The following is a 17,155-nucleotide window of genomic DNA, read 5'->3' on the forward strand; positions in this document are numbered from 1 at the left end:
GAACTAATTCATCACTCATTCATTCATTCATTCATTCATTCATTCGCTGGCACAGAAGAGCTCATTCAGAGGGATACGGATAGTGAGAATACGGAGGGTGGATGTATCAGTCTGCCCTGGCCGCCATAACAAGGTACCACACACTGAGTGGCTTAAACAACAGAAATGTATTTTCTCACAGTGCTGGAGGCTGGAGGTCCAAGGTCATGATGTCAGCAGGGTTGGCTTCTGTGGGCCACGAGGGAAGGCTCTGTTCCCGGCGTTCCTTGTGGATGGCCCTCTTCTCCCCGTGTCTTCATGTGGCCTTCCCTCTGTGGTGGTCTGCGTCCCAGTTTCCTCTTATAAGGACACCAGTCACACCAGATGAGGCCCCACCCTCATGACCTCATTGTAACGTGATTACCTCTGTAAAGATCTTGGCTCCAAATAGATCACATCCTGAGGTCCTAGGGGTTAAGGTTTCAGCATGTGATTGGGGGGCAGGGACACGGTTCAGCCCATCACAGTTGGGGAGGTGAAGGCATCCTGGAAAGTGGGAGTTGGGTAGGTCTTTGAGGCCAGAGGGGTAAACTGAGGCCCCTTGGGGCAGTGCTAGCAGCCACAGCCAGAACTTAGAGCTTAGGGATTTTCCATCCCGGCAACCTTTCGTGGACGGAGCATGTGGGTCCTGGCGGTGACTGCACTAGCCACGGGGGGGGGGGGGGACGCGGGCAGACGGCAGGGCCCCTGCGTCACAGTCACTCTGGCAGGCGACAGGCAGATGGCCACCTCCGAGGGGCAGGCGGACATTGGCAGGAGGGCTACAAGCTGCCTGAGAGAGGGCTGGCCCCTGCGAAGAGCTGGGGCTGGCCCTGTGTGTGGGGTGGTCAGCTGCGTTAGCTCTCCCCCCCGTGCTGTCCCCTTGTGTGACACCAGGGCGGGCAGCCTGGGCCAGCCCAGTGGTACCAGACATTCTCACGCAGGATCAGTGAGTTGGAGAAACACACTCCTGTGTGTTTCTCCTTGATCCCACACTCTTCCTGGACGATAGCGCAGACACCAGAGGTGTGTGGGTTTGCTACACCTCAGGCAGTTCTCCGACGCCAGCCGGGTGGCTGCCCCTTAACCAAATTCTGATGCTAGCTGCCTGGAGTCAGTGTCAGGTCCCACAGGTTAGGGACCCCAGTCCTGCAAGACTGTCCCCCACTTGAGGTGCAAGTCTCAGATTGTCACCTGTACTTCTTTGTTGGTTTTGTTTATCTATTTTTGAGAGAGACAGAAAGAGAGAGAGCGCGCGTGCGCACAAATATGGGGAGGGGCAGAGAGAGAGGGAGACACAGAATCCAGAGCAGGCTCCAGGCTCTGAGCTGTCAGCACAGAACCCAATGTGGCTCACGAACTGCAAGATCATGACCTGAGCTAAAGTCGGACGCTTAACCGACTGAGCCACCCAGGCGCCCCATCCCCTGTACTTCTTGATAGCCACATACTGGGGTTCCCCTAGCCCCCTCCTTAGGTTTGATCATTTGCTCATAGGAGTCAGGGAAACACTTTGGTTCACCACTTTATGACAAAAAGGTACGATACAGGACGCAGATGAACATCCAGATGGAAGAGGTGTGTAGGGCAAGGTCTGGGGGAAGGGCACAGAGCCTCCGTGTCATCTTGTGACACCCTTCCATCACCTCCATGTTCGGCAGCCTGCTCTCCAAGCCTCAAACTTGGGGATTTTTATGGAGGCTTCATTAACACAGACACGATGGAGAGTGAACTCAGTCTGCCTCCCTGTCCCCTTCCGGGAGAATGAGGGATGGGGCTCAAAGTTCCAAGCTTCTCATCATAGCTTGGTCTTTCTGGTGACCAGTCCCCATCCTGAAGCGATCCAGGAGCCCGCCAGGCATCACCTCATTAGAACAAAGGACATTCCTCTCACCCAGGAGAGTCCAAGGGATTTAGAAATTCTGTGTCAGGGACTGAGGTCAAAGATCAAATGGTAGAATAGAAGATGCCCCTAGGCTGTGATCACTTAGGAAATTACCAGGGTTTTAGGAGCTCTGTGCGGGGAACTGGGGGCCAAGACCAACAGGTATGTTTTTTTATTATTTCGCGGTCAGCAAACTGTTGCCCAAAGGACAAACCCGGCTCTCCACTTGGTTTTGTAAATAAAGTTTTATTGGAACACAGCCACGCTCATTCATTGGCATATGGCTGCTCTCCAGATACAAGGGTGAAGTTAAATACTTGAGACAGAGACCAGATGGCCAGCAAAGCCAAGAATGCTGACTCCGTAGATCTCTACAGAAATGGTTTGCAGACCCTTGTTTTTGTGCTTCTCTGTCTATAGTTCTAGGTACCAGGTTCACGCCTGGAACTTCCTTGTTGTGCTGCCTTAGAGAAGTGTCTTAGTCCATTTGGGCTGCTAAAACAAAAATACCATAGAGTGGGTGGCTTAAAAAACAGAGATTTATTTCTCAACAGTTCTGGAAATCGAGAGGTCCAAGATCAAGGTGCCAGTAGTTCAGTGTCTGCTGAGAGCCCGCTCCCTGGTTCACAGACAGCTGTCTTCTCTCTATGTCCTCACATGACAGAAGAGGGAAGGGAGCTCTCCAGGGTCTCTTTCATGAGGTCACCAATCCTACCCATGACCTCATCACCTCCCACAGGCCCACCTCGTAATACCCCCATCACACTGGAGATTAGAATTTCAACATAGGAATTTGGGGGGAACTGAAACATTCAGTACATTGCAAGGAGTGTCCTTCTCCCCAGAGCCTCAGTTTTCCCCCTCTGTAAATGGGGAGACTGTTACCCTGAATTGTTGGGATGATCCCATGGGGCAAGGCAGGCAGGAGAGAACTTCACAAAGTGCCACACTCTCGGGACTTATTCTCTCCATTCTACCTGCTGATAGCCTCCACCTTGCTGTGCTGGCAGCATGGAGCCTGGAGCCTGCTTCCCCCTCTCTGACCCTTCCTCTCTCTCTCTCTCTCTCTCTCAAAAATAAACATCAAAAATTTTTTTAAAAAATCAACAGCAAAATATTTACTTACACTATATTAACACATAGTATCCACACTTGTAAAAATTGTGGTAAAATACACAACATAGAATTTTGCCTTCATCATTTTTAAGTTCAGTAGTGCTGAGTAATTCACATTGTTGTGTGGTCAGTCTCTCTTTGTCTCCCAAAACTACAGCTCTGTACCTGTTAAGTAATAATTTCCCTTTCTCTCCTCCCCCCCAGCCCCTGGCAACTATCATTCTGTTTTCTGTCTCTATGAACTTGCATCCTCTAGGCACCGCTCATAAGTATTTTGTCTCTTTGTGACTGGCTTATTTCACTTAGCGTGACATGTTCAAGGTTCTCGCATGTAGTGGCAGGTGTCAGAATTCCCTTCCTTTTTTTTTTTTCTTTTTTAACTTTATGTGTATATTTTGAGGGAGAGAGAGGGAGGGACAGGCAGAGAGAGAGGGGGAGAGAGAGAGAGAATCCTAAGCAGGCTCCACACTATCAGTGCAGAGCCCGACACAGGGCTCTATCCCACAAACCATGAGACCACGCCCCAAGCCAAGATCCAGGGTCGGACACTCAACCAACTGAGCCACCCAGGTGCCCCAGAACTTCCTCCCTTTTAAGGCTGAGTTATATTCCCTTGAATGTGTCTGCTACATTTTGTTTATCCATTTGTCCATCAATGGACACTTGGGTTGTTTCTGCCCTTGGCTGTTGTGGATAGTGCTGCCATGAACACGGGTGTGCAAATCTCTCTTCAGCACTCTGCTTTCAGTCCTTTGGGGTATATACCCAGAAGAGAACTGCTGGATCAGATGCTGATTTGCTGTTTAATTTTTTGAGGACCTGCCATCCTCTTTTCCTTAGGAACCGCACGATTCTACGTGCCCATCAGCAATGCATGAGAGTTCCGATTTCTCCATATGTGCACTGACACTTGTTATTTTCCATTTTTCAATAGGAGCCATCCTAATAGGTGTGAGGCGGTCAGTATCTCATCACGGTTTTGATTTGCACTTTCCTGATGATGAATGATGTTGAGCATCTTTGCGTGTGCTTGTTGGCCATCTGTTTATCTTCTCTGGAGACGTGTCTGTCCAGGTCCTTTGCCCATTTGGGAATCAGGTTGTTTTTTGTTGTTGAGCTGTAGGAATGCATCATACAGTCTAGACATTAGCTCCTTATGAGATACACGATTTGCAGGTATTTTCACCCATTCCATGGGTGTTGCCTTTTCACTCTGTTTATTGTGTCCTTTGATGTACGGAAGTTTGTTTGTTTACTTTGGCGTGGTCCAGTTTATTTCATGTTACTTTTGCCTGCTCTGCTTTTGGTGTCACAGCCAAGAAATCGTTGCCAAATCATGGCGCTTCTCTGCTATGTTTTCTTTGAGGAATTCTGTAGTGTTCGCTCTGGTATTTAGGCCTTTGATCCATTTTGAGTTGATTTTTGTGTATGGTACAGGTGAGGGTCTCACTTCATTCTTTTCCATGTGGACATCCAGTTTTCTCAAGAGCATTTGTAAGAGACTGCTCCCCCCCCAACACTGAATGGTCTTGACATCTTTGTCAAAATCGTTTGATATGTACTGATAGACGTGAGGGTTTATTTCTGGGCTCTCTGTTCTTCACCACTTGTGTTTATGCTGGTACCTCAAACTATGCTAGTATTTTTATTACCATAGTTTTATAATGAGGTTTGAAGTCAGGAAATACCAAACTTCTAGCTTTGTTCTTCCTTTTCAAGATTGCTTTACCTATTCATGGGAGTCCTTATGACTTTTAGGATAGAGTTTCCTTTTTCTGCAAAAAAAACCAAAACCAAAAACCAAAAACAAAAACACCACGCCAAAGCAACATCAACAAAATGCCATTGGGATTTTGATGGCGATTACACGTAGATTGCTTTGGGTTTTATTGACAACAATATTAAGTCTTTCAATCTCTGAACACATGGGAAGCCTTTCCGTTTATTTGCATCTTTAAAAAGTTCTCTCGGGGTGCCTGGGTGGCTTAGTCGGTTGTGCATCCAACTTCGGCTCAGGTCGTGATCTCACGGCTTGTGGGTTCGAGCTCTGCATCGGGCTCTGTGCTGACAGTCCAGAGCCTGGAGCCTGCCTCTCTCTCTGTGCCCCTCCCCTGCTCATGCTTTGTCTCTTTCTCCTTCAAAAATGAATAAACATTAAAAATAACAGTAATAATAATAATAACAATAATAACAATAATAATAAAGTTCTCTCAGCAGGTTTACTGTAGCTTTCAATATACAGGCCTTTCACCTCCTTGGCTAAGTTTATCCCTAAGTATTTTATTCTTTTGGATGCTACTTTTTTTTTTTAGTGTTTCTTTATTTTTGAGAGAGAGCGAGCATGAGCAGGGGAGGGGCAGAGAGAGAGGAAGAGAGAGAGAATCTGAAGCAGGCTCCGTACTATCAGTACAGAGCCCAACACGGAGCTCGAACTCAGAAACCGCGAGCTCATGACCTCCGCTGAAGTTGGACGCTTAACTGAGCCACCCAGGCACCCCTGGTTTTGATGCTATTGTAAACAGAATATTTAACCTTTTGTTTTGGGATTGTTCATTGGTAGTGTTTAGAAATACAGCTAATTTTCACGTATGGGTTTTGTATCCTGCAACATTGCTGAATTTATTTATGGCTGCTAACAGTTTTCTTGTGGAGTTTCTAGGGTTTTCGGGGCATAAGATCACCCGAGATCATTTTACTTCTTTCTTTCCGATTTGCATACCTTTGGTTTCTTTTCCTTGTCCTAATTCATCTGGCTAGAGCTTCCAATGCTACGTGAAGTAAAAGAGGCGAGCAGAGGTGTCTTTGTCTTGCTCTTGACTTTGAAGGAAAAACTTTCAGTCTTCCACCATCGCATGGGATGGTAACTCTGGGTTTTTCATACATGACTTTCATACGTGACCGGTAGTTTCTTCCTGTTCTTAGTTCGGTGAGAGTTTTTATGATGAACGGGTGTTGAATTTTGCTACATTCTTTTTCTGTATCAGCCGCGATGCCCATGTGGTACTTTTCTCTTCGTTATGTTAATGCTGGTGTCTTGCGTTGGTCGGTTTTTGTGCCTTGAACCCTCGCTGCATCTTAGCAGTAAATCCTGCTTGGTCATGGCGCTTGTGGAGCTCTCCAGATCCTGCCGAATTCTGTTTGCCAGTGTTTTGTTGAGCCTTCTGATGGAGTCACTCTTTGGAGACATTGGTCTCCAGTGTTTGTGTCATGACTTGCTTGGCTTTGCTTTCCAAGGTAAGGTCGGCCTCATGCAACGCAAGTATTCCCTCCTCTTCCATTATTATTATTATTTTGGAAGACTTTGAGGAGGATTGGTGTTAATTCTGATTTTTGTCGAGTCTTTCTTTCTCTTTCTCTCTTTTATTTTTTTGCTCTTAGTCAGTCTGGCTTAAAGGTTTGTCAATTCTGCTGATCTTTTAGAAGACTCAACTCTCTTGGTTTTGTTAAAACCTACCCTTGTATTTCTTCTCTTTCTTTTATCTCTGCTGTGACATTGCGATGACCTTCCTTCTGCTAGCTTTGGGTTTTGTTTGTTCCTCTGTAGTTCCTCGAGGTGTCAAGTTAGACTGTTGATTGGAGACCTTCCTTGTAGTTTGAACATAAGCACTTCCAGCTGTAAATGCCCCTTGTACCCTGCTTTCTTTACATCCCCTGGATTTTGATACATTGCCTTTTCCTTTCCATTTGTCTCAAGATACTTGCTGATTTCTCTTGTGATTTCTTCTTTGACCCGTTGGTTGTTGGAGGCTGTGTATGGTTTGGGGCACCTGGGTGGCTCAGTCAGTTGAGTGTCTCTCTTTTTAATTTATATATTTATAAATTTACATATATTTTATAATTATATATATTTTATAATTATATTTTTTTTAATATAATTTATTGCCAAACTGGCTTACATACAACACCCAGTGCTGGTCCCAACAAGCGCCCTCCTTAATGCCCATCACCCATTTAGCCCATCCCCCCACCCACCTCCCCTCCAGCAAACTTCAGTTTGTTCTCTGAACATAAGAGTCTCTTATGGGGGCGCCTGGGTGGCTCAGTCAGTCGAGGGACCGACTTTGGCTCAGGTTATGATCTCACGGTTCATGAGTTCGAGCCCCACGTTGGGCTTTGTGCTGACAGCTTGGAGCCTGGAACCTGCTTCGGATTCTGTGCCTCCCTGTCTCCCTGTCCCTCCCCCACTCGTGCTCTGTCTCTCCAAAAATATATAAGCGTTGAAAAAAAAAAAGAGTGTCTTATGGCTCAGGTCATGATCTCACAGTCGTGGGTTCAAGCCCCGCGTCAGGCTCTGTGCTTATCAATCTGATGGGTGTTCGAGAGCAGCCACTGTGGGGACCCTTGAAGCAGGGGAATTTTATTCTCCTGAACAGGTTACTGTTTCAGCCAGAATAGAGAGACCAGGTGAGGTTTTAGGCAAGTAACACTACAGGCACCCTGTGCGGCAGGCTCTGTGCTCAGCACATGGTGTGCGTTACCTTGTTCAGTCTTCCCGCAGCCCCATGAGGCAGGTGCTGTTCCTATACGCCCTTCACCCAGCGAGAAAACTAAGGTTCAGAGAGGTGATGTGATTTGACTGTGGAAACACAATCAGTAGCCACAGTGGCCAGGATATGGCAGCTGGAGCTGAGATGGGGGGAAAAAAAGTCCTAAGCCAAAAGTCCAGCCATGGCTTCCTAGCTTTGTGGCCTTCAGTAGGCCAGTTTGCCTCCCGACCCTCAAGTTTCCACACCTGTAAACAGGGCCGGTTCCAGGGGTTTGGCTAGGTAGTTTTCAGACTTGGAAATGCTGCTGGCGAAGCCCAGCTTAGAGCTCGCTGAGCTCAGAGGTCAGCGCTGTTCACGGGGCGAGTGCTGACTCGGTTGTGTGCGGCAGACACTGCAGGGCATGGCCAGGGATGCTCTGAGTTCTGTTTTCCCCTCCAGGAGGCAACCGCAAGGAAGGGGAGAGGGGCATGGAGAGCCTGCGATCGTTCTCTGGTGGGTGCACTGCTGAGCTGGCCTGGCTGAGGCCGAGTAGGCCACGGGGCAGCCAGGAAGGGAGCGGCTGCTCATGGAAGGGGTTGGATTCAGAACTGCTCCTGTTACCGCATGTCACAGCCCTGGCGATGCAGAGCTGGGACCGGCCTTTGAGGTCATCTCTCTTGGCCTCCTCAACCTCAAGGTGGGGAAACTGAGCCTCTAGAAAGGAGAAATGCATGGCTAAAGCCCCATGGTGACGCTGGGCAGACTGGGGGCCAGAATCCAGCAAAGCAGAAGGGTGTTCAGGCCACTGGAGAGTCATCTCTGTGAGCAGAGGCACGGCTGCCCTTTCAGCACTGTGTCCCTCACTCCTGGTGCATCAGGGGCGCTCAAAAAAGATATGTTGAGCGCGTGAGGATAGTAGGAAAACACACCCCCCAGGGAGTCAGACAGCCTGGAATTCGGTGTCTGCTCTGGGCCAGCTTTACTTCTCTGGGCAAGTTTGCTTCACTTTGCTGAGCCTCGGTTTCCCAAATTGAGATCACAGACCCAACTGGTAGGTGCCTGAGCAGGGATTGGAACCCAGAGCTGCTAGATTCCAGGCCTGATTTATCACTATACCTTCCTGATTCTTTTATATACTTGTTTCCCCTTCCGTCCTTCCTTCCTTCCTTCCTTCTTTCTTTTTCTTTCTTCTTTCTTTCTTTCTTTCTTTCTTTCCTTCCTTCCTTCCTTCCTTCCTTCCTTCCTTCCTTCCTTCCTTCCTTCCTTCTCTCCTTCCTTCCAAAAATATTTATTGAGTACCTGCTATGTGCTAGGCACTGTTCTAGTCTCCATGGATACAGAAGTGAACAAGATAGGTGAGGCCCTGGCCTCAGGGAATTTATATCTTAGAAGAAGGTAATAGTAAGCAAGTAAACAGGACAGGAATAGCATATGTACCCAGAAGGGACTGTAACGTGGTGTGAGTGGTGTCAGGGGAGGGCTGTGTCAGATAAGGGGCTCAAGGAAGATGACATTTCGTGTGACACCTGAGAAGAACCAGCCAGGCAGAGGGCCTGAAGAAATAATTCAGTAAAACATGATGCTCTCACAGGCCACAGGCCTCAGACTTGCAGAAGGCGCCATGAGGAGGGCATGGAAGGAGAGAAGTTATCAAAGCACCCCAGATGGCCTCAGAGGGCCAGGAAGGACGACGCGGCCCTTGGGGATGACCGCACCCTGGGTCGCGTTTGGGTCTCCCCGTCCAACTGCCTCTGCCCTTCCAGGTGAAGCAGATCATGGAGGAGGCAGTCACACGGAAGTTCGTCCACGAGGACAGCAGCCACATCATCTCCTTCTGTGGTGAGTCCATGGACCCTGACCTGGAAAGGGGCTTCTTTCTCTGTGGGCTGCCTTGGGGGAGTGGCATCTTTGTGCAAGGATTCTCACACCGTGTTTTGACTTTGTGACTCTGAAGTTATTTTTGGATTCCCGGTGGGCTCTGTGAGGGAATTTGGAACCACGGAGAAGTCGAGAGAAGAAAGGAAGAATGGCCTGTGTACCCAGCAAGAGTTAGTCACTGCTGACGCTGGAGGGACTGTCTTCCCCTCGTGTGGGCTCAGTTCACGGCTACCCATCCCCCTAGTGACGTTGGTCTCGCATGTGACGACAGACTCTGCACCCTTTCCTCACCCTGCCTGTGGCTGTCGCCAAATGAAGGGGGAGGATGGACGGGCTTTAAAGACATAGGGAATTGGGAGCCATTGATCCATCCTAAGGGATCATGTCCAGCTGGCTCAGCAGAGGACCAGGCCCAGGGCTCGGAGCTTGACTTGTATCCTTGAACCAGCTGTGCTCACAAGATTCCAGAAATAAATAACCATGCTGCCAGGTTCTTAACTGTCCTTCCACAATGGCTACAGACACGTGTTTTACGTGTCCCCACAGTCAGGGTTCAGCTTCTAATCCATGTGTATGTATAAGCAGGGATGTTTCTTTCTGCCTGAAAACCTTTTCATTCCATGACTGGAGTGTCTCGCAATGGAGGACGTGCTGTATCTCCCCTCTCGCGCTCTTGGCTCCGAGGAGAGGCCAGAGCGAGGAGACCTGGTCGGCCCTCAGCTTCATCCAGATGGCTGGAGGCACTACCCATGGGAGCACATGCCGTGACCTTGGAGCCCACTGCTGTCAGTTTAGCCCCTTTGCAGCCAGGCAGACCTGGGTTCAGATCCCTCCTCTGCCATTTGTTTGTTGGCTGACCTTGGCAAAAAAAAAAAAAAAAAAAAAAAGTAAGTTTATTTGGAGACAGAATGTGTGGGCAGAGGGAGGGCAGAGAGAGAGGAAGAGAGACAGAGAGAATCTCAAGCAGGCTCTATGCTGTGAGCACAGAGTCTGATGCGGGCCCCGAACCCATGAACCATGAGATCGTGACCTGAGCTGAAGTCGGACGCTTAACCGACTGAGCCATCCAGGTGTCCCCAAGTTTCTTTTTAAAGTGAGATATGTTTATTTAAATTACATGTATGTGTGTGTGTGTGTGTGTGTGTGTGTTTATATACTTGTATGTGTATATATAGGTGTGTATATATATATATACGTCTGCATATGTACATGTGTATATACGCATAAATGTTAACGTGAGAATGTATATATGCCTAATTTTTTTTTTATCCTGGACATCTCTATTTGCAAAGAAAATAATAGGCATACTTCAGAGTGTGCGACCATGCTCAGCCGTTGAAGATTTAAAGGAATAGAACGGGATAAAAATCATCATTCTCTAACTCCAACCCCAGTGTTTGGATGAGGGAGGAAGGGTGATGTTACCGCAGGGTGAGGCCTGCAGGGGCTCCCTGTGGTGTCTCTGCTCCATTGTGCCTTATGAGCCATTGTCAGAAAGACTCGAGGCATGTCTCCAGTGCTTGAACAGTTAATTAACTTATTGCAGTCTAAACAAAAGTGTAGTGTGTGCAAGCAAAATTGAAGATATTTCAGAGAGGCTCACCCAGAATTTATTAAACCCATGGGCAGATTAGGCAATAGGGTGGGCATCCGTTCAAAGCCAAGTAATCGCTGGGGCACCTGGCTGGCTCATTCAGTAGAGCACGTGACTCTGGAGCTCAACGTTGTGAGTTCAAGCCCCACGTTGGGCGTGGAGCGTCCTTAAAAGAAAAACTATAATCATAACGTTTTGAAAAAAGTCAAATAATTGCCAACAAAAATAAACCAAGACAAGCATTGCACCAAACCTCTCAGTATTTCTCCTTGTGTGCAACATAACCTGGGCCAGGCTCTTAACCCTGAGACTGCTGGAGTATTCCTTCTGTGGAGTCACAGTAACTAGAACGCTCACTTCTTGGGTTTTTTCCACAAGGATTAGGTAAGGTAAACCTTAACACTGGTCTCACACCCAGCAGATACCCAATAAGGAGTAGCTCTTATAATATGCTCAGTTTTTCCATCAACATCGATTATGCTCCTATGATATACCAGAGTGAGCTCCCTCCCAGTCTGCTGTGTAAGACAGAAGATAAGAAAATACTCAATAAAGCGCTGCTGAAAGTACCCGAAATAAGACTGGGGCCATCAGAATGGCCTGCACAGGGACTGTTTCCCGGGGGAAGGGGGATGGGGGGGGACACTAAGGCCCAGAGAGGGAAAGCGATTTGCCTGAGGTCACATAGCAAGTTAGTGATAGAGCCCAGGCTACTGCCCAGGTCTCCTGCTCTGAGCAGGGCTGGGCGGGGTGTCCAGGGGAAACACAGACATGGGAAGATGATGACAGTCCTCTCTCTTCAGATCCGTTGTGGCGGCACAAGTGTTGTGAGCACACTTTGGGCTCAGACCTGGGTTTGGATCCCAGCTCGTCTGGGTGGCCCTGGGCAATTCAGTTCCCCTCTTAGGGCCTCAGTGTCCACATCTGAGAAATGGAGATGGTGTTCCTTTCTTCCTTGGCTGTGGCAGAGATGGAATGGGATCCATAATGTTAGCTGTTCCTGGCATCACAATAGTGGTGACGATCATGTGATTCTTCAGCCCAGATAAAGCCCACCAGTCCTGTGGTCAGCCTCCCCTCCCTCACTGACAGGAGTAATAGCTAACGTCCCTAAAGCACTCACTCTGTGCCCAACTATGTGAAGCGCTTGCCATGCATTTTCCCCACCTCGCTTGCTGCAACCACGTCAGATGCCTGTTCGTACTGTCCCCGTTTCACAGATAAGGATACTGAGACACAGAGAGAGGAAGTCATTGCCCAAGGTCACGCAGCTGGTTAGTGTCTGGGAGAGGATATGAACACAGACAGTCTGACCCCGGGCAGCAAACACAGGTTAACTGCTAAACTCTCCTCCCTTTTGAGGGAGTGGAAGGCAGAGAGACGTACGTGATTTTCTTTCATGCTTTCGTGGATTTTGCGATTCTGGGGCTCCCCGCTCTCCAAGGCACCTCTGTGTGGCTGAAGACCTGAGCTGGGCTGGGTGCTGGGGAGCACGGGTAGGGCAGGGCCTGCTGACCATCGTGTCCCTGCAGCGGCTATAGAGGCCTGCGTCCTGCATGGGCTGCGGCAGCGGGCGGCTGGCTTTCTGCGCAGCAACAAGATTGCAGCTCTCTTCATGAAAGTGGGCAAGAACTTCCCACTGGCCGAAGAGCTGAGCTGCAAGGTGCAGGACCTGGAACAGCTGATGGAGAGCGCGTGAGTGTGGAGCATGGGGTATGGGCTGGAGCGTTCCTGCAGGGGACAGTCCAGGCTCCTCCCTGAGCTCTGCCAGAACCCGCACCTCCTGGCACTGTCTGCACTCTCCTTTTGCTCCTCAAACCCGCCAGACTCTTTCCTACCCCGGGGCCTTTGCACATGCTCGACCTACCACCCGGTTCACACACCTCACCTTCCAGGGCTGGTGCCTTGTCATCATTCAGGCTTTCCCCCAGTTAAGGGTAAACTCCAACCCTCGCCCCATTTCTCTTACATATCACTGCTTATTTTCTCTCCTGTGGTTATCACCACCTCTAATTATTCATTCCTTTGTGTACTTTTTACTTGATTGTTGTCTATCTCTCCTCCTTGGCTCTGAACTCCATGAGAACAGGCCACTAAAATCTGTTATTCCCCATTTTGTCCCCAGTGTCTGGACAGTGCCCAGCACCTGGTAAAATGCTCAAGAAATGATTGTTGAATGAGTAAGTGTCTGCTGTTAGCCAAACCCATTCCGCATGCAGGAAGACCAAGTTTAATGAAACTACTGTGGTCTCCATCTGCATGGATCAGATACTGACACTGAGGCAACAAGGGGAACGGTGACTTCACTCACACGTCTGGAGGGCTGATTTCCTGGGGGGGAGGGCTCAGGGCCTGAGGGCATGTACGGGAGAACCTCCCACCAGAGTCCCGACCACACAGTTTGACTCTACGCCAGAGCCGCGGTCTGGAGCCTGGTCAGGTCTGGCAAAGAGGTTTCAGCTCCCGTTGGTGCTAGCAGCCGCCCACAGGACCTTGTTGTGAAAGATTCCGGAGCCGTGATTGGGCTTCACGGGAAAGAATGTGTGGACTGATTCGCCGTGTGTGTGACGGGCAAGAGAAGGGAGAGAGAGGCGCACATGCTGTGTGTGCCGTGGGTGATCACTCCTCCTCAGCGGGTGGGAGATGGTCCTTTCCCTCCCTTGCAGGCTGTGCCAGCCCAGAGCTGCTGGCCAGAACTGTGGGACGGGCAAGGCTGTGGACTTAGCATCACCGCCTCCCTTTCGGAATCAGACTCCTCAGCCACTTGGTCTTCAAGGTGCCTTCCAGTCCGTATGCTAAATTCCCAAGTGTTTGCTGATAACTTCCGAAAGGGAGCGATTTCCATGGGCCTTCCATAATATCGGGAATGACTTTCTCATGGAGGAATTAGAGATACCCATGCCAGGTGGTAAGGGAGAGCCATTCATTTCATTCATGCAATCGCTCATTCATGAGAGAGGGAAGGGGAGAGAGGGAATGAGAGAGAGAGATGAAGAGAAGTATCGCTATGAGAATCTGGCTTGCCCATCAACAGTATATGAAGGTGTCTGTTTTACCGCATCTTCACACTCACTGGGTGTTATCATTTTTTCAACACGTCACCCACTTGCCAGGAGCAACGTGGGCTTTTGTTGTTGTTTTAGTCGCCGTTCCTTCATTCCCTAGAGAGGTTGGGCATTTTGCTGTTTGCACATTGGTCCTGTTGGATCTCCTTTTTTGCGAATATTCCTCCTCCTTCTGTACTGGTCTTGAAGGCGAAACCAGATTCAGGGCCTCCAGGAGAATGTGCGGAAGCTGCTGAAGCTGCCCAGCCTGTCCCCACTTGCCATCAAGCACCTGTGGATCCGCACTGCTTTGTTTGAGAAGGTCCTGGACAAAATTGTGCATTACCTGGTGGAAAACAGCAGGTGAGTGAGAAAGAGCAGCCGCCGTGGCGTGCTCTGGCGCCACCTTCTGGCCATTTTGGGAACTGCACCCTATGGCACAAAGCAACTTTCTTTTCTCTCCTGTTGACGTGCACTTGATTTGAAAGCAGTTAGATAAAGGCCTTCTGGATGTTTGCCTCTAAATGAGCCCAGCTTAGAACCCGGGACTATTCAGGTGCTTCCTGCTAATATAGGATCTTCAACTTTGGAATGAGGAACAAGGATCTTGCAATCTTAGGGATCTTTTTCCTCCCATGAATGAAGCCTACAGTCTACTTGCTAACTGTGGTCCTAGAAGAGTCATGTAGCTTCTCTGTGTCTCTGCTGCTCTTTTAATAAATGGGACAGGGATTGTTGCCATTCTGGAGAAGAGGTGAGAAGGGGAGTTAGTGAGTACACAGTGTTTTGGAAATGTATGATAACTTTTTTTACATTTTCTATTCTAGCTCAGATTAACCTGGTGTAAAGGTTTTAGATTATGAGTACTCTTGGCAAGCATTCATCCATGCATTCATTCATCCAGTAAATATTTAATGGGCACCTACCATGTGCCAGGCACTAACTGAGATGTTGGAGATACATTGGTCTTAACTGTCATGTTAAGAGCTTGGATGTTATGCTAAGAGCACAGAGGAGCCAGTGAAGAATGTGGGCTTTTGTATAACCTGAGACTCTTCATGGCTAACACTCCTTCCAGCCGTAGACAGATGGGGAGAGAGAGATAGACAGGGGGAGTGGGAAAGAGGAAACACGATGAGGGAAATATCTGAGAATCTCCTCATCTCTCGGTATATGAAAGTGCCTGTTTAACCACATCTTCACATGCAGTGGGTATTATGATTACCTTGTATTCTTTGCCTGTTTGCTAGGAAAATATATATGAAAGGAGAGAGCAGAGTCCTTCCTCTCACGAACCTCACATAGTTGCAGGGAAAACAGGAAAATAGTAATTGTGGTAATATGTGGTGAGTATTCCAAGTCAGGTGGGTGGTGTTTAACTTCCTCTGGGTGGTCAGGAAAAGAATCCTGGAAGACATGGCAGTTAATCATCAGTTTGAAGGGCACGTAGGCATTAACCTGGTGAAGTGGGTAGGGAAAAGAGTGTTCCCAGCCAAGGGAATAGCAGGTGCAAAGGCCAGGAGGCAGGAGACAAATTGGAAGAAATCCAGGCTCTGGAGTGCAATTAATCTCTTCACCTTCTAGTAAAATGTGATACGTCTCTGCCCCGTGCCCTCGCATGGGTGCGGGCCTCCGGAGCTAATGCCTTTGGCATATGACCTTGTGTTTTCTGCTGAATGAGTCGGTAGAAGGAATGAGTAATTTATTTGAGCAGCAATGCCAAACTATCTATTTTTTTTTGTCTAAACTTTTTATTTTTTTGATTCGCATAGAAGTTGTAACATTAGCGCAAAGAGTTCTCGCCTGCCCTCAGTGATCACATCCTACATAACCATAGTACAAATACCAAAACAGGAAATTGACGTTGGTACAATACTGTTAACTAAACTACATGCTTTATTTGGATTTCACTAGTCTTTACATACACTCATTTTTTTCTGTCTAGTTCTATGGAATTTTGGCATAGTTAAATTCAGTATAAATACATATATGTATTATTTAATTAAATGTATTATTTAACACTTTAATAAAAATTACATACGTATATGTATTATACTCATAGTATAAATACAGTCTATAATTCTGTGTAACCAACACCACCACAGTCACGACACAGAACTGTTCCAGTGAAACCTACCACCCCAAAGAAGCTCCCTCAAGCTGCCCTCGATGGTCACATCTTGCCCCCAGTCCCACCTGCTAGTTTTTAAGGTACTCTTTCCAAGGTTTATGATCATGCAACGGTGCTGGTTTTCAGCATAGAGACTGAGTGGCAGAGTGGAAAGTGTCTTGAAGTTTTACCTTCAGATCTGACACCAAAATGGATACACTTGCTGCTGAGAATGCACAGAGCATGTCCGTTCGGCTTCAGCCAATATCCTGGTGGATAGAAGATTCCTCTGGGGTCAAATTACAGTGATGTTGCCACCCCTTAGCAAGAACTCCCTGGTGTCAGAGTCTGTGCTGTTGCTGTAAAAGCAGGTCAATATTTAATCCTCCCAACAGCCTGGGCAGGTGAGTTCTGTCATTCTTGTCATTTTATAGCTGAGGACACTAAAGCTCAGAGAGGGTAGTCGTCACATGCCCAGGGACACACAGTGAGAGTGGGAGTGGCCGACCTGGGCTCCCACTCAGTCTGCCTCGCTGCAGATCCTGTGTTCTTAGACCCCTGCTGTAGGATGGGAACACCCAAGCCGGCTGGGTATAGCTTGCATCCACCTGCTGTGTGGCCTCCAAGAAGTCACTTACCCTCTCTGAGCCTGACATCCCTTGGGAAGGTAGAACAAGGTCCTTTCCAACTCTAAAATTCGGTTCCTAGCTTGCAGGAGTTTGCAGAGAATTAGGAGGCACTACACAACAACTCAAACAAAGAAGCAAAACCCATAAACACTCAGCACAAACATTGTCTTGCCCATATGACAAGTTATTTTGAAGAGCCAGAAGCCAGGGGGCGCTTGCGAGCACGTCAGGCCCGCGTCATCCACATAGTTATCCGCGCAGGAAGTCCTGTTAATATAGCTTTTCCGTACACACCACAGCTAAAAAGCCTTTTATTGCCTCAATAATATTAGAAGAGCTGACATCATCTGAGCTCCCAAGCCACTTGGCGCCTGAAATGGAAGATGTGATAGAAGCTGCTAGAAGCAGCCAGAAG

General features: G+C 48.3%; 1 protein-coding gene across 1 annotated transcript in view; it reads left to right on the plus strand.

Annotated features, from left to right (window-relative positions):
• LOC123595693 (small G protein signaling modulator 1-like) overlaps window positions 1–17,155 on the plus strand; it is a 78,628-nt gene that overhangs the window by 33,673 nt on the left and 27,800 nt on the right. Inside the window, 3 exon segments of the mRNA XM_045473362.1 lie at window positions 9,249–9,324; window positions 12,490–12,652; window positions 14,212–14,364. Coding sequence (XP_045329318.1) covers window positions 9,249–9,324; window positions 12,490–12,652; window positions 14,212–14,364 — 392 coding nt within the window.

This window comes from Leopardus geoffroyi (assembly GCF_018350155.1).
Source record: "Leopardus geoffroyi isolate Oge1 chromosome D3 unlocalized genomic scaffold, O.geoffroyi_Oge1_pat1.0 chrD3_random_Un_scaffold_49, whole genome shotgun sequence".
Classification (NCBI taxonomy): Eukaryota; Metazoa; Chordata; class Mammalia; order Carnivora; family Felidae; genus Leopardus; species Leopardus geoffroyi.